The sequence below is a fragment of the Hyla sarda genome, chromosome 3, assembly GCF_029499605.1.
Source record: "Hyla sarda isolate aHylSar1 chromosome 3, aHylSar1.hap1, whole genome shotgun sequence".
In the NCBI taxonomy this organism is placed as follows: domain Eukaryota; kingdom Metazoa; phylum Chordata; class Amphibia; order Anura; family Hylidae; genus Hyla; species Hyla sarda.
The window spans coordinates 414076454-414099295 of NC_079191.1; the positions used below are offsets into that span (position 1 = coordinate 414076454).

Consider the following 22842-nt stretch of genomic DNA (forward strand, 5'->3'; position numbering starts at 1 on the left):
AAATATTTATAGCATACTGTATATCAGCTTCCTCCATCCTGCTGATGTCAGGGCATGTTGGGAGTAGTAGGTAGCTAGCGCTGGAGAGCCACAGGTTACAAAACATTGCTGTGTATGAATACGTCCAATGTGACCAGGTCCAATTTTCAATAAACCAAACGCGTAAAAAAGTCCACAGTATGGCTTCAACTCTACCCCTTTCGTCCTTGACGTAGATGGCCAACACAAAGACCATCATATCATCTATGTCCAACACGGACAACCTTACTCCCCCTTGGGATCCCCCATTGAAAAGTCTTGGGAACAGTCGTTCATCATCGGCCGGCAACCGAGTCCAATCGGCAAAGACTGGCATCAGCCTCCGGAACGACCATTCATAGTGGGGGATTTGATTTAGTATCTATGACCCATGTTAGACTGGAGATCAACAATTTACTAGCTCCATATGCAGCCGATGGCGCATTGGCGTCGCCCCAAAGGGCTAGACTGGAGGTCCCCAACCCAGTCCTCAAGGCCACCAACAGTCCAGGAAGTACATTTTTCCCTGTTCTATTTCAATGGAGTAAATGAAAAATCTCGGAATGTTGGTGGGCCATGAGGACCACAACACTTTGGCATGACCACGCCGTAATAATTCAGCTTCATAGGTCTCAGCGTGGCAATCTATTAGCCATCTACTGTGTAGAGTAAAGTGACGTGACAGTGCCCTAAAAGATCAGCACAGTGTACAAATTGAGCTGACGCTGCCTCCCCCCCGGATCCAGGGGACTGAAGGAAAGAATATTGGTCACATATGGTCAGAGTCACCCCCTGGATTGGCAAAATACAATAATACACTTCTCCCGGCATGTCAGATCTAGATCTATAGGCCGTGTCGTGGAAACACGACGGAGACGCTAATGAAATAAGACATTTCAGCCGACAGACTCCCTTGACAAAATTATCAGACGCGTATCTAAAAAAAAAAAAAAAAAAACATTTTTTTCCAGCACTTATCAGGAACAAGAGACTGTCCACAGAACTTATAACCATTGTAAAAAGTGCAATTGAGGAGGGAATGAAAAAAAAAAAAAATTATTACTACATTGATAAAATCCACATACAAAAAAAGTGGCGCATACTAACAAAGAAAAAACAAACAACAACAACAAACTTTACAGGTAAATCGACACTTGTCCAAAAGGGATGATGAGTAAACCAGGCGGTAAACTTAAAACGACCATCTCGATCTCAGTCAAGTCGGATGCACGTGATGTCATGAAGGACGTGGACAAGAGAACAGAGAGGATCATGGAGACTGTTTGTCACAGCATGACGCGTCCCTTGGGCATCAGGGACAAAAGCAAATCCGTGACAACGCGTTTCACAGTCTTTTTTGTTGGTTTGAGAAGGGGCAACGAAGACCAAGTATTCTCCGGCTCGTGTGTCTTTTGAACATAAATCTGTTTCGATGCATCCATCACCTTTCCTCACCGAAACAGACCGGGAAGGACTCCTGTCCAATTGCTAAAAATACATTAGCAAGTCACCGACATGGATCCATTATACCATGGGTTTAAAACAGCCCCAACCCAAGCGGAGCTTTAATTGTAGAAAAAAAAACCAAAAAAAACCAAAAAACAAAACAACTGAAAAATAAAATTATAAAAAAATTAAGTCAACTATTTTCTTGACTGTGGTGTCATTCACATTCACACAGATAACAAGGATGCTCTTACGTAAGAGCATGAAATTTCCTACATTTAAAGTCCTCAGGTCCAAACGAGATTTTTTTTTTAAAATAGGCATTGATAAAAATAGTGAAGGACGCAGTACCACATATACCCTGACAAAAACGCCAGCGACTGTACAAGGAAGAGCCAGATGTTGTTTAGGGTCATCTCTCTGGGGACGGCTTTCTTCTGTCCGGGCAGGGGAGGGAATGCACCTGGAAGAGAAGAGAGAGGTAAGGAAGTCTGAGGAGCTCATCAAAACACAAAACGTTCTGGAGACACAATGTACATGGGGTTAACAATAATCCAAATTTAGTTAAAGCATACCTAATCACCAAGGGAAAAAAACAAACAAGGATCAGGATATTAGGATTATGTTCTTGTCACTTTTATCTGTGTTGACACTAGTCATAGCATTGTTGTGTTGCTTGCTTACCCTGCATTCCTCTCCCTAGCAGGGAGCAGGTCCTTGAGCATGCACATAGCTGGCCCTCACAACAGTCCAGGATTTTTACTTTTCCCCTGTTCTACCCCAAAGGAATAACTGAAAAAACCCAGAATGTTGGTAGGCCTTGAGGCCTGGGTTGGGGGGGGGGGGAGGGAATCACAACACTTTGGCAGGACCATGTCGTAATAATTCAGCTTCACAGGCTTTATTCTTTTAGCCATCTATTGTGTTAAGTAAAGCGATGTCTAGACATTGTGCCGTGACACTGTCCTAAAAACATGTAAAAATAGATCAGCACAGTGTAGAAATCAAGCTGACAAGGCCTACCCCCAAGATCTTGGGGATTTAATGAAATAATATTGGTCACGTATGGTCAGTCACCCCCTGGATTGGCAAAATACAATAAACTTGTCCTGGCCAACCTCTCTTGCATGTAAATAAATAAATATATATATATATATATATATATATATATATTTTTTTTTTTTTTTTTTTTTTTTTTACATGCAAGGGAGGTTGGCCATATACACACACAATATATATATATATATATATATATATATATATATATATATATATATATATTTTTTTTTTTTTATTATTATTATTATAATAGGAGGAGCAGGAGGAGCACTGCCAGAGCCCTGCAAAATGACCTACAGCAGGCCACAAATGTGCATGTGTCCACTCAAACGGTCAGAAACAAACTCCATGAGGGTGGTACGAGGGCCCAACGTCCACAGGTGGGGGTTGTGCTTACAGCCCAACACCGTGCAGGACGTTTGGCATTTGCCAGAGAACACCAAGATTGGCAAATTCGCCACTGCGCCCTGTGCTCTTCATAGATGAAAGCAGGCACACTGAGCACAATGCGACAGACGTGACAGATGCCGTGGAGAACGTTCTGCTGCCTACAACATCCTCCAGCATGACCGGTTTGGGTCAGTAATGGTGTGGGGTGGCATTTCTTTGGTGGGACGCACAGCCCTCCATGTGCTGGCCAGAGGTAGCCTGACTGCCATTAGGTACCGAGATGAGATCCTCAGACCCCTTGTGAGACCATATGCTGGTGCGGTTGGCCCTGGGTTCCTCCTAATGCAAGACAATGCTAGACCTCATGTGGCTGGAGTGTGTCAGCAGTTCCTGCAAGAGGAAGGCATTGATGCTATGGACTGGTCCGCCCGTTCCCCAGACCTGAATCCGATTGAGCACATCTAGGACATTATGTCTCGCTCCATCCACCTACGCCACAGACTGTCCAGGAGTTGGCGGATACTTTAGTCCAGGTCTGGGAGGACATCCCTCAGGAGACCATCTACCACCTCATCAGGAGCATGCCCAGGTGTTGTACGGAGGTGTTACGGGCACGTGGAGGCCACACACACTACTGAGCCTCATTTAGATTTGTTTTAAAGGACATTACATAAAGTTGGTTCAGCCTGTAGTGGGGTTTTCCACTTTGATTTGAGACCTCCATGGGTTGATAAATTTGATTTCCATTGATCATTTTCGTGTGATTTTGTTGTCAGCGCATTCAACTATGTAAAGATGAAAATATTTCATACGATTAGTTCATTCAGATCTAGGATGTGTTATCTTAGTGTTCCCTTTATTTTTTCGAGCAGTGTATTTTGTCCTCATATCTTGACCTCATATCCCCTCCTTATATCCTGACCCCAAATCCCCTCCTCCTATTCTGACCTCATATCCTGTCTTCATATTTTGTCCTCATTTCTTGACCTCATATACTGTCCTCATATCTCAACCTCCTATTCCGTCCCCATATTGAAACCTCATATCCCGCGCCCATATCTAATCCCCATTTCTAATCCTCATATCCCGTCCTCAGGTGGGGCTGAGTTGTGATGAAGATATTGTAAGCTGAAAATAAAAGGGATGTAGCTAAAAGGGTGGCCATGTCTTTGCAAGATTGGGCATGGAATGCTGCTGCCTATTCGCTTCTATCTATCTATATTGATGTAGACTGCGCGGTGGAAACACGACGGAGATGCTGAAGAAATTAGACATTTCAGCTGACGGACTCCTTTGACAAAATAAAATTATAGGGAGTTTGTGTTAATCTTGCATTTTCTGATATATATCAAAATTAATGACGGGGACCGTGCTTTTTTAAAAACTTAAATGGCCACTGTTGTTTAAAAGAACCTCCCTCTATCTGATACCCTGTGTGATGTCTAACATTTTTGTAAATCACTTAATGTACCAAAAATTACTCCTTACCCTAGAAAAAAAAACTAAAATCTTGGCCAATAGGTGTCTCCCTTCTTTGTAATCTCTTCCTGTTTTAGGGAAAATCTGCCTCTAGTAACAGTCACAGCAAAATAGAACATAGGAAGTGGGGGGTGGGGCTTAGCATGTGCTCGAGAAAGAAAAACTGTATACTTGGGTGTCCAGCAGACGGCACTGTCTATGCAATGTAAATCAATGTTCCCCGCTCATCTCCGCAGCAGAGCTACTATATCCCTTTCTACTAACAGAGCACTTTGCAAAGCCAGTACATCACTAAGACCTTCACCTCCACATATGCCATCTACAGTAGTGTTCTGTGTAAACTGCCAGCACAGCGTAGTGTCAAGAGTTCAGTGCTCAGGGTAACCCATTCCTTGCATTGCGGTTGCCATTTTCTTTCCGATTTCAGCACCTTGAAAAGACATCAGTAACCCCTTCTCCTCCCCACATGCCATATATAGTAGCATACTGTGTGAATTATCAGCTCAGCCCAGTGCCAAAGTGTTCAGTGCTTTGGGTAACCCTTTCCTTGTTGTCCTGCACATTTCTTTTACGTCCGCTCACATTGGGGGAGCTTTTGCAGAGGAAAAGTCGACCAGTAAGGGAGGAAGTAACTATGGTGGAGATTTATCAAAACCCGTGAGGAAAAATAAAACAATTGCGCATTGAAACCATCCAGATTGCTTCTTCCATTTACCAGGGGCCTTTTTTAAAAATTAAAGGGGCAATGTGATTGGTTGCTAAGGGCAACTGCACAGATTTTGATAAATCTTCCCCTAGGTGTGTAACTATCGTCTTCTAAATAAAAAATAAAAAAACACACATGGACACAAAACAACCCAAACAACATATCTAATTTTGCAGGATAAAAAAGCAACTCACTCTACTGTCCACCCCTCCTATTCTCAGATATGAAAAAACCTGATTGTATCTACATGACTTACAACGGTCGCACTTAGGATTCCCTTTTAGGGGAGTGTAATCCAACCATGTGTTAAAGGGGAACTCCGCCCCTAGACATCTTATCCCCTATCAGATTTCTGTGCAGCACTCGTTTGTTTAGAACACTGGGTGTGGGCGGCGATATCGTGACGTCACTGCCACGCCCCTCATGACATCATGCCACCCCCCCCTTAATGCAAGTCTATGGGAGGGGGCCTGGCAGCTGTCACATCCCCTCCCATAGACATACATTGAGGGAGCGTGTTATCACGTCACGACCCCGCCACTTGCTCCAAGCGTTCGGAGTGCCCCTTTAACAGGGGTGAAACAGTTATACATGCCAAATCTTACGATGGATCACTACACGGACATTCCCAGACTCCCACAAGCCCCAAGTTCATTCCTACTTTACCTGTTTTATAAAAATGTGACAAAAGCTCTTCTTTTTCCACAAAGCGCTGATATAACCAATCTGTTAACGCTTCTGTTTCCATGGGAACATCTTTGATAGGATAGATTCTGTTTGGGGGGGGAAACCACATATTATATTAAAGAGAACTATCGGTACAATTACCGGTATGCAGAGCAGTGTTGCAAAACTACAACTCTCAGCATGCCCGGACAGCCAAAGGCTGTCCGGGCATGCTGGGAGTTGTAGTTTTGCAACAGCTGGAGGCACCCTGGTTGGGAAACACTGATGTAGAGAAATAGAAATGATACAAGGCCAAGCATACTCCATCTGAACTGTGGGTCATACAATTCATAAAGTTAAAAAGGGGTTGTCCAGGACTAGAATAACATAGATGATTTCTTCCAGAAACCGCGCCACCCTCGTGCTTAGTTTGCGACCAGTATTGCAGTTCAGTTCCATTAAAGGGTTTATCCAGGGAAAAACTTTTTTTTATATATCAACTGGCTCTAGAAAGTTAAACAGGTTTGTAAATTACTTCTATTAAAAAAATCTTAATCCTTTCAGTACTTATGAGCTTCTGAAGTTAAGGTTGTTCTTTTCTGTCTAAGTGCTCTCTGATGACACGTGTCTCGGGAACCGCCAAGTTTAGAAGAGGTTTGCTATGGGGATTTGCTTCTAAACTGGGCGGTTCCCGAGACACTTAGACACTAAGTTCCCAAAGATCACTTAGACAGAAAAGAACAACCTTAACTTCAGAAGCTCATAACTACTGAAAGGATTAAGATTTTTTAATAGAAGTAATTTACAAATCTGTTTAACTTTCCGGAGCCAGTTGAGATATATATATATAGATCTATATATATAGATATAAAAAAAAGTTTTTTCCTGGATAACCCCTTTAAAGTGATTGGACCTGAAATACCATATACAGCCTGAGGACAAGCATGGTGCTGTTTCTGGAAGAAAGCAGCTACTGTGTTTTTTTTATTCTGGGTAATCCCATTAAAAGGGTTCTTGGGGAATTTTCCAAAATTGCCCTGAGACAAAGAATGGGAGGGCGAATAGAAAAATACAATACTCATCCCTATAGCTCAATCCCGATCCAGCATCACCACAAACAAAGGTGCCTCAATGATGTCCCTTTACAGTCAGTATGTGACATCAGCAGTCAAGTGCACTTCTTGTTGTGACCTCTCCAGTGTGCAGTATACAAAGCAGGAGAGTTGGCAGGAACAGTAGCGAGCTGAAGGGTGAGTATGTGTTTTTTTTTTTTTTGCCCTTCCATCTTTGGGAAAAGCCCACCAGGCTAATACGATTGATGGCCTCTGATAGTTGTGGTGCCAACACCCCGTATCAGTAAATCGGAAGCAGTTGGCTCAGAAGCTGACCTGCAGTACCAGGCCTGACCACTACATAACTAACTGCTTCCGGCCCCAGTGTGGGCGCCAAACAAATCATGGGCAGTGCCGAAATTTGGCACCATGACTACCTGAGCATCAGCCATCCATCGTATCAGCTTAAAGGTAGACAGGTGAGACGTAAAAAACGGTTTTGCGTAGGCGCTGCACAACAAGAACACGAAGAGAGGACTCGAGCAGCACAGGACAATAAAATGTTTTATTATTATAACGGGGACAACGCGTTTCGGTATGAACTCATGCCTTCCTCAGGTCCACTTACAGTGCCCAAGTAGATTCTGGTAGTACTGTAGAGCTGGTCAGAGGTCCTGTGTGAGTCTGTGCTTCCGCCGAAATGCGTTATCCCCGTTATACCAATAAAACATTTTATTGTCCTGTGCTGCTCGAGTCCTCTCTGCGTGTTCTTGTTGTGCAGCGCCTCCGCAAAACCGTTTTTTACGTCTCATCTGTCTACCATTACCATCGGCCCCCATTATTGGGGCCCGATACCGATCCAGCAGGCAACTAAAAACCATTGACCCAGCCCGTGCTTACCGCCGTGCCATTAAGTTCACGGCTATACAAGGTGGGTATCTCACTGTGGTGTGGTGAAGGGCACACATCAGCAGAAACCTCTTATCAGGGAGCGCTCCGGCTCTGCCATAGAATTGTATTGAGGGGGCATGTCGGCCGCCGCTTCGTGTGTGGGTCGACACCCCCCTTCCCGCGGGCTGTCGGGGCCCCGTACAGGAGATCGTGGGGGGCCCCAGCGGTCTGACCCCCGCGATCTGCAACTTATCCCCTATCCTTATTATAGGGGATAAGTTGTTCACCACTGGATAGCTGCTTTAAAGGGGTACTCCCGTGGAAAACTTTTTTTTTTTTTAAATCAACTGGTGCCAGAACGTTAAACAGATTTGTAAATTACTTCTATTAAAAAATCTTAATCCTTCCAGTACTTTTTAGGGGCTATATACTACAGAAGTAATGCTTTTCTTTTTTGGATTTCTCTGATGTCACGACCACAGTGCTCTCTGCTGACCTCTGCTGTCCATTTTTGGAACTGTCCAGGAGAAAATCCCCATAGCAAACATATGCTGCTCTGGACAGTTCCTAAACTGGACAGAGATGTCAGCAGAGAGCACTGTGGTCGTGACATCAGAGAAATCCAAAAAGAAAAGCATTTCCTCTTTAGTATACAGCCCCTAAAAAGTACTGGAAGGATTAAGATTTTTTAATAGAAGTAATTTACAAATCTGTTTAACTTTCTGGCATCAGTTGACTTAAGAACAAAAGTTTTCCACGGAAGTACCCCTTTAAAGAGGACCTTTGGTCACTGATACATAGCTATGGATGAAACTGATCACATGATCAGCCCCTCCCCCATATCCCTGAGTAATAGGGCTTTGTAGTCCCCTCTGACTATCAAAGCAATCGATCAGAGGGGCAGGAACCTTGATTCTGTGTGCCGTGTTCCGTGTGGTGACTGTTGCGAAGGGCATTCATAATAATGAAAGGGGGGCCCCCTTCATCAAATATGCATATATCCCCCTCTACATGTAGGAAGAAAAGATTACCTATCAGTATCTGGTATTCATTCATAAATCTAGATTAAACATTCCCTTAAAGGGGTACTCCGGTGGAAAACATTTCATTTTTTTATTAACTGTTGCCAGATAGTTATACAGATTTGTAAATTACTTCTATTAAAAAATCTTAATCCTTCCAGTACTTATCAGCTGCTGTATTGCTCCACAGGAAGTTCTCCTCTCTTTAAATGTCTTTTCTGTCTGACCACAGTGCTCTCTGCTGACACCTCTGTCCATGTCAGGAACTGTCCGGAGCAGGAGAGGTTTTCTATGGGGATTTGTTTCTACTCTGGACAGTTCCTGACACGGACAGAGGTGTCAGCAGAGAGCACTGTGGTCAGAGAGAAAAGAAATTCAAAAAGAAAAGAACTTCCTCTGTAGTATACAGCAGCTGATAAGTACTGGAAGGATTAAGATTTTGAAATACAAGTAATTTACAAATCTGTTTAACTTTCTGACACTAGTTGATATAAAACAAAAAGAGAGAGAGGAAAAAAAAAAATAAATAAATAAAATAAAAAAAAGGTTTTCCACCGGAGTATGCCTTTAAAAGAATTTTCTTAGGTTAGGACTACAAAGAATGATGCTTTTATCCTACTCTTACCCATAGCTCATATCTATTCAAGTGAAAAAGGCCAAGATGCAATAAGGCAGCCGGCCCACGAACAAAAGAGGCGCAGTTTTTATAAACATTTTCTCTACTCCTGCACAACTTCTGAAGGAATGCCTGCTAATAATGGGGGCGGTGTTCTACCTGTAGTACACGTGTGTGACAGTAGGAGGCCGGTAGCCCAAAATCCAGGTCTGAATGTCCATAGGATTTGCATCGGGGTATCCAATGGTGGTGTCTATTACCCACTGTAAGCCTTTAGGTTTCCGATCTAAGGACAATAAATAAATAAATAAAATGAATGAGTAAATAAATTAAATAATACAAATATAACAAATATATAATGTTAATCGGAATTATTTTTAGGAAAATTAACAAATCTAAGTGTACGTATAACACAAAGTAACCATAGACTGAAGGGGTTTTAGGAAAGTAGACAAGCTCTGTTTTTGGTAGCTATTGTCCGGTATTGCAGCTTAGCACCACTCACTTGAATACTGTTATACCAGACACGGCCCCATGGACAAGGATGGCGCTGTTTTCTCAGGCAAACCACCTTTTTGTTTATCTCCTACAACCTCTTAAAAAAAAAAAAAAAAAAACAACATAAAGGGGTATTCCCAACTCACCGTTATCTCCTATCCACAGGATAGGGTAGTGTTTCCCAACCAGGGAGCCTCCAGCTGTTGCAAAACTACAACTCCCAGCATGCCCAGTTTTGCAACAGCTGGAGGCATGCTGGTTGGGAAACACTTTGCTATGTGGCATTACAACTTGACTATGATAGGAAATAAGCAGAGTTGGGGGGGTCTGACCATCACCTATTGCAAGAATGGAGGAAAACTGTTCCCAGAATGAACGGACCTGCGGCGCACCTGCACAGCCATTCATTTTTTATGGCACTTCCAAACACTGTTGAATTTCAACAGCCAATTATGGTTCTTAACCCCTTAAGGACGCAGGACGTAAATGTACGTCCTGGTGAGGTGGTACTTAACGCACCAGGACGTACATTTACGTCCTAAGCATAACCGCGGGCATCGGAGCGATGCCCGTGTCATGCGCGGCTGATCCCGGCTGCTAATCGCAGCCAGGGACCCGCCGGCAATGGCCGACGCCCGCGATCTCGCGGGCGTCCGCCATTAACCCCTCAGGTGCCGGGATCAATACAGATCCCGGCATCTGCGGGAGTTCGCGATTAAAATGAACGATCGGATCGCCCGCAGCGCTGCTGCGGGGATCCGATCATTCATAACGCCGCACGGAGGTCCCCTCACCTTCCTCCGTGCGGCTCCCGGCGTCTCCTGCTCTGGTCTGTGATCGAGCAGACCAGAGCAGGAGATGACCGATAATACTGATCTGTTCTATGTCCTATACATAGAACAGATCAGTATTAGCAATCATGGTATTGCTATGAATAGTCCCCTATGGGGACTATTCAAGTGTAAAAAAAAAATTAAAAAAATGTAAAAGTAAAAGTAAAAAAAAAGTGAAAAATCCCCTCGACCAATAAAAAAGTAAAACGTCCGTTTTTTCCTATTTTACCCCAAAAAGCGTAAAAAACATTTTTTATAGACATATTTGGTATCGCCGCGTGCGTAAATGTCCGAACTATTAAAATAAAATGTTAATGATCCCGTACGGTGAACGGCGTGAACGAAAAAATTTTTAAAAAGTCCAAAATTCCTACTTTTTTAATACATTTTATTAAAAAAAAAATTATAAAAAATGTATTAAAAGTTTTTTATATACAAATGTGGTATCAAAAAAAAGTACAGATCATGGCGCATAAAATGAGCCCCCATACCGCCGCTTATACGGAAAAATAAAAAAGTTATAGGTCATCAAAATAAAGGGATTATAAACGTACTAATTTGGTTAAAAAGTTTGTGATTTTTTTTAAGCGCAACAATAATAGAAAAGTATATAATAATGGGTATCATATTAATCGTATTGACCCTCAGAATAAAGAACACATGTCATTTTTACCAGAAATTGTACGGCGTGAAAACAAAACCTTCCAAAATTTGCAAAATTGCGTTTTTCGTTTTAATTTCCCCACAAAAATAGTGTTTTTTGGTTGCGCCATACATTTTATGATATAATGAGTGATGTCATTACAAAGGACAACTGGTCGCGCAAAAAACAAGCCCTCATACTAGTCTGTGGATGAAAATATAAAAGAGTTATGATTTTTAGAAGGCGAGGAGGAAAAAATGAAAACGTAAAAATTAAATTGTCTGAGTCCTTAAGGCCAAAATGGGCTGAGTCCTTAAGGGGTTAAAGGGGTACTCTATGTAACTATATACTCCGGTGAAAAACTTTTTTTTTTTTTTTAAATCAACTGGTGCCGGAAAGTTAAACAGATTTGTAAATTACTTCTATTAGAAAATCTTAATCCTTCCTGTACTTATTAGCTGCTGAATACTACAGCGGAAATTCTTTTCTTTTTGAAACACAGAGCTCTCTGCTGACATCACGAACACAGTGCTCTCTGCTGACATCTCTGTCCATTTTAGGAACTGTCCAGAGCAGCATATGTCTGCTATGGGGATTTCCTTTTACATTGCTCTCTGCTGACATCTCTGTCCATTTTAGGAACTGTCCACTGTGCTCATGATGTCAGCAGACAGCTCTGTGTTTCAAACGGAAAAGAATTTCCACTGTAGTATTCAGGAGCTAATAAGTACAGGAAGGATTAAGATTTTTTAATAGAAGTAATTTACAAATCTGTCTAACTTTCTGGCACCAGTTGATTTAAAAAAATAAAAAAAGAATTTTTCACCGGAGTACCCCTTTAAGGGGTGTCAGGAGTGGTTTATTTTCTCTTCCCTGCTGAGAACACATGCATGCCTAATTGGGCCAAGCGTACATGTATATAACTACAGTTAAGCGCTCCTCTATCAAGGCCAGCACTTGATATAAAGCAGATTAAATACAGAGGGATTAAATACGTTCATAATTAGTGCCTGTTGACCGGTTCAAGAGATGCACGCTCAACTGAACCAAGTGTACATGCATAGGGGGGGGTAACCACAGCTGTCAAGGTATTAAAGGGGTACTCCAGAGGAAAAATAAAAATCATATCAACTGGCTCCAGAAAGTTAAACAGATCTGTAAATTACTTCTATTAAAAAATCATAACCCTTCCAGTACTTATCAGCTGCTGTATGCTCCACAGGAAGAGGTGTAGTTCTTTCCAGTCTGACCACAGTGCTCTCTGCTGACACCTCAGTAGGTGCGAATCTCCATGGCAAACCTCTCCTGCTCCAGACAGTTCCTGACGTGGACAGAGGTGTCAGCAGTAAGCACTGTGGTCAGACTGGAAAGAACTACACAACTTCCTCTGTAGCATACAGCAGTTGATAAGTACTGGAAGGATTGAGATTTTTTTAATAGTAGTAATGCACCAATACATTTGAAAAAAAAAAAAATTGTTTTCCACCGGAGTACCCCTTAAATGAACTGGTGCCAGAAAGTTAAACTGAGCAAATTACTTCTAATAAAAAATCTTTACCCTTCCAGTACTTTTAAGCAGCTGTATACTACAGAGGAAATTCTTTTTTTTTTTTTATTTCTTTTTTGTGTTGTCCACAGTGCTCTCTGCTGACACCGGATGCCTGTATCAGGAACTGTCCAGAGCAGCATAGGTTTGCTATGGGGATTTTCTCTTGCTCTGGACAGTTCCTGATACGGGCATCAGGTGTCAGTAGAGAGCACTGTGGACAAGACAAAAAAGAAATTAACAAAAGAAAATAATTTCCTCTGTAGTACACAGCTGCTTAAAAGTACTGGAAGGGTAAAGATTTTTTATTAGAAGTAATTTGCTAATCTGTTTAACTTAAAAAAATTAAAAAATTTTTTTCCCCCAGAGTACCCCTTTAAAGAGACATGTGCCATTTAATATACTTTGAGCAAACTCTTCCAACAAACTCCTTTATTTACAGTGGCGCAAAATCTACCCTCGTAAATGTGGGCCAGCGCTTTGCCGGCCATCTTCTATCCCATTATTCTGATGTATATGATTTATTCATGGTGCGCGGGGTAATGTTGGAGAGTCAGACAAACATCTGTGCGCAGGAACGTCTCCCTGGCCGCTCGCTCTGGAACGGCTTCCAGGATGTTTTTCAGTATCGAACAAGTAACCTATATCTAAAGCTGCGCTCCCGGGTGGTGAATAATTCATGGGGCTGTCGCCCTGGCTCGCATATTCTTTAGAATAAACAATGGAATCCGAACATTTACAGCGTTTTATACTTTCCAGGACCAGCTATGAACTACGCCTAGGACCAATCGGTGGAACGTTCTTCCTGACTATTCTGCAGGCTGCGGTGTGTCAGGCCGACTATCTATCTGGGTGACCATAGTGTCCCATCATGCAGTTCTATCTACTCCAAATGCACAGACTTGTTTCCACTTCTTACCTCTAAAGTGTTCCTATCAGTAAAAACTTTCACCTCCTAGGTCGGGGGCTCAATGATCAGGAGAACAAGCAGCTGACTGCGGCATCTAAACAGTTAACAGTCAAGATCGGAGCGCAGTACCAGATGACACCGGAAAGAGATGCGGGAAGAGCGGTGTATACGTACAGATGTGCGCTAAGGGGTTAAACCAGTATTCAGAACTGAAATCTGCAGCAACTTACAACTCCTCTTAGGCTTTGTTCAAATTACAGGTCACATTCCGTGTTCATCTAGCGCAGTGTTTCCTAACCGTGGTGCCTCCAGCTGTTGCAAAACTACAACTCCCAGCATGCCCGGACAGCCTTTGGCGTTATGGTAGTTGTAGTTTTGGAACAGCTGAAGGCACCATGGTTGGGAAGTTCTGATTTAGGGTATCTGGCATAAACCTTTAAAGGGGTTATATGGGCAGGTAACCCATTTATATATATATTTTTTTTGCTGTTGCTGGGGGAGCTATATAATAGATATCTCTGCCATATCTTACCTCCCATCTCTGTCTCTCTCCACCTCATATGTATCTATTTATCTACTCACTAGCCTCTCCCATGTACCCACCTACTACCACCCTCCTATCTACCCAGCTAACACTCTCCAACCACTCTCCCATCTACCACCCTCCTATCTACCAACCCCCTTCTTCTATCTACCACCCTCCCAGCTACCACCCTCCCATCTACCCAGCTACCACTCTCCAAATCTACCACCCTCCAACCACTCTCCCATCTACCACCATCCCATCTACCCAGCTACCACCCTCCCAGCTATCACTCTCCCATCTACCCACCAACCACTCTCCCATCTACCCACCAACCAGTCTCCCATCTACCCACCAACCACTCTCCCATCTACCCACCAACCACTCTCCCATCTACCCACCAACCACTCTCCCATCTACCCACCAACCACCCTCCTATCTACCACCCTCCTATCTACCCACCTACCACCCTATCTACCCAGCTACCACTTTCCTATCTACCCACCAACCACTCTTCCATCTTCCCACCCCCTTCTCCTATCTACCCACCTACCACTCCTATCTTCCCCATAGGGATATCTTGCAGGGATATGCAGCTACCAGGCATTGCTCTACAGGATTTTACCAAACCTGACCAATTGTGGTTACCTAGTGAGATGCCAGGGGTGAGGCCAGAGATCCTGCCTACAAAGAAGGTGGCAAACTTGTGCGCTTCTGACTGTCCAGGACAATCCTGCACGTACTACTAACCAGCTGCCCGACATTAAGGCACTGACATTGCAGACGTTGCCCTAGAGACCAAGGCCCTTACAAAAGGCTGCAGTAAAGTTCTATTGAATTTCTCACGCTGTTCCTGACAACATGGCGTTCTGAGGTAATTACACTATCCTATACCAAGAGCCTAAAAAAATTATTCCCCAGCGCTCGACACTTATCCCCTCGGCTACGGGTTGTATAAATTGGGTCAAGTCGCTCCTTGAACAGGAGAACAGGAGAGTCTTTAGACCTGAGAAACCTTTTTTCGTGGAATCGCGATAATCTGCAGCTTTAATTATCCGTTTAAATTTTGAATTTATGGTCATAAATTACTAATGTGCTGAAGTTTATTTAATATGTCAGTCGGAGGAATTCCTGGGAGTCGGGTGATTCCAAGCAGCTTAAATATTTAATGCCGGATCCTCGAATCTGAGGCTTCTCCTAGAGCCGCGCGGGGTTGACTGTTCCCTCGCGCGTTCAGCAGAGTCCGCGCGTCTCTTATCCATTAAGCCTATGGTGGAAGACGAACTACTACCCAGGAAACAGCATTAGGAGATGGATTCCTGGTCAAGCTTAAGGCCAAGTTCACACAACAGACTCTCTGAACGGACTTCACCACCGGAGACCACGAGAGCAGGGCTAGGACCGCGAGGACTGTAGCGCAGTCTACGCGAATTTCGGAAAGATTGTTCATGTACACACATTCTTTTGGTGGATACGCACAGAAAGGGACGGCAATGCAGTCCGCACGGTCTTAATGCCGCCCTCAGGAATTCTGTGGTGTGACCCCGCCTAAGCAGTAAAAAAAAAAAAAAAAATTAAAAAAAAGTAAAAAAATTAAATTAACATAATAAAATCATATAATACTTGAAGTTTCTCGCTGTGCGGGATCATCCTCTAGTACAACCTACTAAAGCAATGGTCTCCAAACTGCTGACCTCCAGCTGTTTCAAAACGACAACTCCCAGCATGCCCGGACAGCCGTTGGCTGTCCGGGCATGCTGGGAGTTGTTGTTTTGCAACAGCTGGAGGTCAGCAGTTTGGAGACCTATGTACTAGAGCAGTGGTCCCCAACCCAGTCCTCAGGGTCCAACAACGTTCCAGGTTTTTTTCAGTTACTCCATGGGAACAGAACCTGAAAAAAATTAACCCTGGACTGTCAGAGTCTTGAGGACTGGGTTGGGGACCTCTGTACTAAAGGAGGGAAGTCTCTATACCAGTACTGGCATTAGCGCCGACACAGAGTAAATTTAATTAAAGGACTTACCCGGAATAGAAAAACAGAAAATTTCTTCCAAAAACAGTGCCTCACACCTGGCTCTCTTAAAGGGGTATTCCAGGAAAAAATCTTTTTTTTATTTTTTATTTTTTTATATATATCAACTGGCTCCAGAAAGATTTGTAAATGACTTCTATTAAAAAAAAAAAAAAATCTTAATCCTTCCAATAATTATCAGCTGCTGAAGTTGAGTTGTTCTTTTCTGTTCTTTTTTGCAATAGAGCTCTCTGCTGACATCTCTGCTTGTCTCGGGAACTGCACAGAGTAGAAGAGGTTTGCTATGGGGATTTGCTTCTACTCTGGACAGTTCCTGAGACAGGGGTCATCAGAGAGCACTTAGACAGAAAAGAACAGCTCAACTTCAGCAGCTCATAAGTACTGAAAGGATTACGTTTTTTTAATAGAAGTAATATACAAATCTGTTTAACTTTCTGGGGCCAGTTGAGATATATATATATATATATATATATATATATATATATATATATATCTATATATATATATATATATCTATATATATATATATATATATCTATATATATCTATATATATATATATATATATCTATAATATCTATCTATATCTATAATATATATCTATATCTATAATATATATCTATATCTATAATATATATCTATATCTATAATATATATCTATATCTATAATATATATCTATATCTATAATATATATCTATATCTATAATATATATCTATATCTATATCTATATCTATAATATATATCTATATCTATATCTATATCTATCTATCTATATATATATATATATAAAAAGTTTTTCCTGGATAACCCCGTTAACATCAATAGAACTGAATTGCAATACCACACAACCTGATGACAGATGTAGTGCTGTTTTTGGAAAGAATCATCCTTGTTATTTCTATTACTGCAGAACACCCTTTACTTGCGCAATTGTCCCAGATACTGGCAGACCACGATAATAAAAAAATCCATCTTACCCTTCCTCGGCTCCAGAATCCACCTTATAATTCGCTCAGCTATCCGGCATGGTGCAGGACATGCCGAGTGATAACATTTTATTGTGCGGCAGGTCCTGCACCACTACGGCTTCCAGGAGAAGGTCCTGCGCCACCAACAGGGCAGAGGATGCAGAGGCTTCAATCATGGGAGCAGAGCAATGGTGACTTCAAGAGGGAAACTAATGGTGGCATCTACCTAATAGGAGGTTCCCTACTTACCTGACTACTGGGGGCTTATACCTAAAAGGGAAGGTTTTTCAACCTGCCTAATGGGGACTTTTACCTATTAGAGGGATTCCCTACTTACCTATCTTCTGGAGGGTTTCCCTAATAGGGTTCATTCCCTATCTAATAGGGGTGTGAATCGCCAAGAATTTGGCGATTCGATTCGAATCGCGATACCAGTGTGGCGATTCGATATATCGCGATATATCGCGATACCGTCTAGGTGACGATACATCGCGATATATCACCCACCTGGGAGCATTCATAGATCCCAATAGACGCCGCTGTCAGCTTTGACAGCGGCGATCTAGTACTCCGGTGCTCACTTTTCTCATGTTATCCCGTCCGGGCTGCAAAATAAAATAAAACGCACTTTATCTTACCTGCCAACGAGCCCGCGGAGCTCCGGTACAGTCCGGTACAGGTGTTCGGTCCCCGGGCTGTATTCTTCTTACTTCCTGTTAGTCCGGCACGTCACATGGAGCTTCAGCCTATCACCAGCGGAGGCGGGACATCGCTGCGGCCAGTGATAGGCTGAAGCTCCGTGTGACGTGCCGGACTAACAGGAAGTAAGAAGAATACAGCCCGGGGACCGAACACCTGTACCGGAGCTCCGGGGGCTCGTTGGCAGGTAAGATAAAGTGCGTTTTATTAAAAATTCCACATCCCTAAAAGAATCGATTCAAAAATATTTTGAATCGATTCTGTATCGGCAAATGAAAAATCGCGATTATCGCGAGAATCGATTTTTTCTTACATCCCTACTACTATCTAACTACAGGGGAGTCTCCCTAATAGGGATGGGGATTCCCTACCAAACTACTTGGAGCTTCTACGTAATACAGAGGAGTGCATACGTAACTACTGTGGGCTTTTACCCAATACGAGGGATTTCCTACCTACTTAATTGGGGCTTCTACCTAATAGGGCACATTCCCAACTAAAGGGGTACTCCGGTGGAAAACATTTTTTTTTTAAAATCAACTGGTGCCATAAAGTTAAACAGATTTGTAAATTAAAACAACCAAAGGGAACGTAGGTGCACTCACCGCAGAGCTGAGACTGTCGCGTCTGGAAGTCCGGTGGCCGGATCACGGCATAGGCGCTGGTATCGTGTGGTGCTCAGAGGCTACGCCGGCAGTTTCGCACGTAAGTGCGGGCTTCTTCTGGCCTCTAGTTTACGTCATCGCGCCCAGACATTTGTAGTGGGGAAGAACGTAATGTTGTCATGGCAATCGTAAACAAAACTACGGAACACCAAGTGAACCAAAAAGTAATCAATCTAGTCCCAGTGCAGAAAATGCAGAAAAGTGCAGGTAGACCCCCACCTGTGATAAATCTGGACAAAAGAGGCAGGAATAGTAAAGCCTCTATAGAACAAAGCAAAAAGGAAGAGAAAAAAGTACAATACAACTAAATGAGAAAAAGAAAAGAAATGGTATCATAACTATATAAAAATATAGTAAATAGGGAGAAACAAAACTCAACTAGTGTAGAGAATAGAGCAGAGCTAAGCAAGAAAAGGAGTCATATCGGCTGTCATTAAATCCCGCAGGACCGCGGGCGTTAGTCTTCATAATCATGCGGGCTTCATGTTGTAATAATACATTTTCTATATCGCCTCCTGTGTCGGGTATGACCACTTTGAACACTTAATGACACGTCATGAGAATTGGTGGCCTCTTCAGCCAACCTGCGGATTCCTATCCCTTTTTTAAGGGTATAGAGATGTTCCCTAAAACGGGCGCATAATTGGCGCTTGGTCTTGCCTATGTAAAAGCGAGAGCAGGGGCAAGTGATATAGTACACTACATGTCATGAACTGTGACACTTTATGGGAAACGCCACCTAAATTGCAATGCTTGGCGCATGTATTGTGGCGGCAAAATTTGCAATTGCCACACTTGAAGTTTCCTACCATTTTAGTGTCAGTGAGCCAATTAGAGGGGCCATCGATTTTCTTCTGATTTTTCTTAACGAGCTTTTTCAAATGATGGGAGATGGCGAGGTTCTTTCCATAGGTAATCACAGGAGGTTTTCTGGCAATATTACAGATTTCCCTATCATTTTCGAGGAAGTGCCAGTATTTCCGGATCGTAGAATTGATAACAGAATTAAGTGGGGAATTTTTGAATGAGAATGTCAATCTTCTTTCCTCAAACATAGTATTTTTCTTCTTTTTGTTCTTATAGGTCAGAAGATCCTGTCTAGTCATATTGGAGACCTTTTCTTCTGCACTAATGAGGTATGAAGATGGATAACCTCTCTCCAAGAGCTGTTTTTCAGGTCCTCAGATTGTTGTGTAAAGGTTCCTGGGTCGCTATTCAGACGTTTAAGTTTTAGGGAACATCACTATACCCTAAAAAAAAAAAGGCATAGGAATCCGCAGGTTGGCTGAACACGTCATGAGAATAATACAGATGTACTTAGATTTGGTGGCCTCTTCAAAGTGGACATACCCGACACAGGAGGCGATATAGAAAATGTATTATTACAACATGAAGCCCGCATGATTATGAAGACTAACGCCCGCGGTCCTGCGGGATTTAATGACAGCCGATATGACTCCTTTTCTTGCTTAGCTCTGCTCTATTCTCCACACTAGTTGAGTTTTGTTTCTCCCTATTTACTATATTTTTATATAGTTATGATACCATTTCTTTTCTTTTTCTCATTTAGTTGTATTGTACTTTTTTCTCTTCCTTTTTGCTTTGTTCTATAGAGGCTTTACTATTCCTGCCTCTTTTTTCCAGATTCATCACAGTTGGGGGTCTACCTGCACTTTTCTGCATTTTCTGCACTGGGACTAGATTGATTACTTTTTGGTTCACTTGGTGTTCCGTAGTTTTGTTTAGGATTGCCATGACAACATTACGTTCTTCCCCACTACAAATGTCTGGGCGCGATGAGGTAAACTAGAGGCCGGAAGAAGCCCGCACTTACGTGCGAAACTGTCGGCGTAGCCTCTGAGCACCACACGATACCAGCGCCTATGCCGTGACCCGGCCACATGACACCGGACTTCCAGACACGACAGTCTCAGCTCTGCGGTGAGTCCACCTACATTCCCTTTGGTTGATTTATTTGATGCGTCATATCTGTGTACGTGCACCCCGCAGGAGACTCTTGTACGTGCACCCCGCAGGACCTTGCTGTATACATCATTAGGTGATATAGTTCTCCATGTGTGCTCTCCCTACATTTCTCTCTTAGAATTCGGCAGATTTGTAAATTACTTCTAAAAAATCTTTACCCTTCCAGTACCTTTTAGCAGCTGTATGCTACAGAGGAAATTATTTTCTTTTTGAACTTCTTTTTTGTCTTGTCCACAGTGCTCTCTGCTGACACCTCTGTCCATGTCAGGAACTGTCATAGGTTTGCAATGGGAATTTTCTCCTGCTCTGGACAGTTCCTGATACGGGCATCAGGTGTCAGCAGAGAACAAATCTGTTTAACTTTCTGACGCCAGTTGATTTAAAAATATAAATAAATAAAATGTTTTCCCCGGAGTACCCTTTAAAGGAGTAGTCCAGTGGTGACCCAGTGGTGAACAACTTATCCCCTATCCTAAGGATAGGGGATAAGTTGCAGATCGCGGGGGGGTCCGACCGCTGGGGCCCCCTGCGATCTCCTGTACGGAGCCCCGACAGCCCGCGGGAAGGGGGCGTGTCGACCTCCGCACAAAGCGGCGGCCGACACGCCCCCTCAATACAACTCTATGGCAGAGCCGAAGCGCTGCCTTCGGCCATCTCCGGCTCTGCCATAGAGATGTATTGAGGGGGCGTGTCGGCCGCCGCTTCGTGCGGGGGTCGACACCCGCTATCTGGCCGGAGAGCCTGGCCCCCGTACAGAGAGATCGCAGGGGGCCCCAGCGGTCAGACCCCCCGCGATCTCAAACTTATCCCCTATCCTTAGGATAGGGGATAAGTTTTTCACCACTGGACTACCCCTTTAACTACTCTAGCCTCTCCCCAATAATGGTGGGGATTCCCTACTTAACTACTGGGGGCTTTTACCTAAATTGGGTGATTCCATACCTACTTAATGGGGGCTGAGAGGAGAGGTATCAGGAGATTAGGGTAGAGATGTATGGATAGGACAGGTTTGGTCTGGAGATTATGTGATGGTTATCCCCTATACTGTGGATAAGTAGCTTATCACGGGGGGTCCGACCGCTGAGATCCCCCAGAACGGGTCCCAGGTTGGAGCGAGGAGCACATGCGGTTGACGGCATGTGCTCCGTAGATTTCTATGGGAGCTCCAAAGAGACTCAAATTCAGCACTCAGCACTCATCGGCACTCCCATAGAAAGGAATGGAGTGCGTGCAGTCTAGCAGAAGTTGACACACACTCCTCATTGAGCAAGATGGGGTCCCATTCCAAAGATCGTGAAGGGTCCCATCGGTCGGACACCCCATCCCCCCACGATCAGCTACTTGTCGCCTATCCTTTGGATACGGGATAAGCTCATTTTGGCTGCAGTACCCCTTTAATTCTGAGTGTCACTGATAGCCTTTTGCCTAAGGTTTCACAAAATATAGAGCCTCCTCTCTGGTCACACAATATCAAAAATCAAAAAAAGGATCTGTCATTTGCATAGTGAGTACTTGAAAAACGTATTGGTACTTAAATATACATAAAAACACACTTAGAAAAAGTATTAGACAGAACCTGTTATTTTTATACTGCCCGAACAACAAGTCAGCCACCCCTACCCCCATGATTGGTAAAACTCTACCGGTTTGGCTTTACCTATCGATCTATTTAAAAGCCATCGATGACCTAAGGGATAACTAGTGTTTATGGCAGAAGGTAAGCGATGACAGGTCCCATGGTACAGAGAGAACCAGGTAGAAACTGTGGCTGTAGTTTTCACATTGAGCTTTGTGCAGAATTTGTTCTAGAGACACTTCTTGGACCGTCTCCTTTAAGAGGTTGCAGAATTAGGTTTCTTCCTAAGGGTACGTTCACACGTATGCATAGGGCTGGGCGGTATGGCCAAATGTGTGTAACACGGTGTTTTTTAAACTTTTGGCGGTTCCACGGTATATAATGGTATTTCCTAGCCCCCCCATATTAATGATCAGCCCACATCCCCATCGGGTTAAATCCTCACATATCACCCGCATGCGCTGCCCTCCTGGTCCTGTTTGTTGCGGCCGCCGGCGCTGGCACTCTATACTGTGCGGTATCCCTATGCCCGGGCTGCAGAAGGTAAACAAAATAAACTTTAACGCACCTACGTCGGCCTTACGCTGGGGACGGGAACGTCGGAGAGCCGTCAGCCT

The 22842-nt window shown here is 43.4% G+C and overlaps 1 protein-coding gene across 3 annotated transcripts in view; it reads right to left on the reverse strand.

Moving 5' to 3' along the window:
* Positions 1-1599: 1599 nt before the first annotated feature.
* The window catches only part of LPGAT1 (lysophosphatidylglycerol acyltransferase 1), a 102014-nt gene continuing 80771 nt past the window's right edge, over positions 1600-22842 (reverse strand). For all 3 annotated transcript variants that reach the window (XM_056568262.1, XM_056568260.1, XM_056568261.1), the window contains 3 exons: positions 9505-9631; positions 5765-5871; positions 1600-1927 (listed from right to left, as the gene is read on the reverse strand). In XM_056568262.1, the coding sequence (XP_056424237.1) occupies positions 1776-1927; positions 5765-5871; positions 9505-9631 (386 nt within the window). In that variant the 3' untranslated portion in view covers positions 1600-1775. The remainder of the gene's footprint in view (positions 1928-5764; positions 5872-9504; positions 9632-22842) is intronic.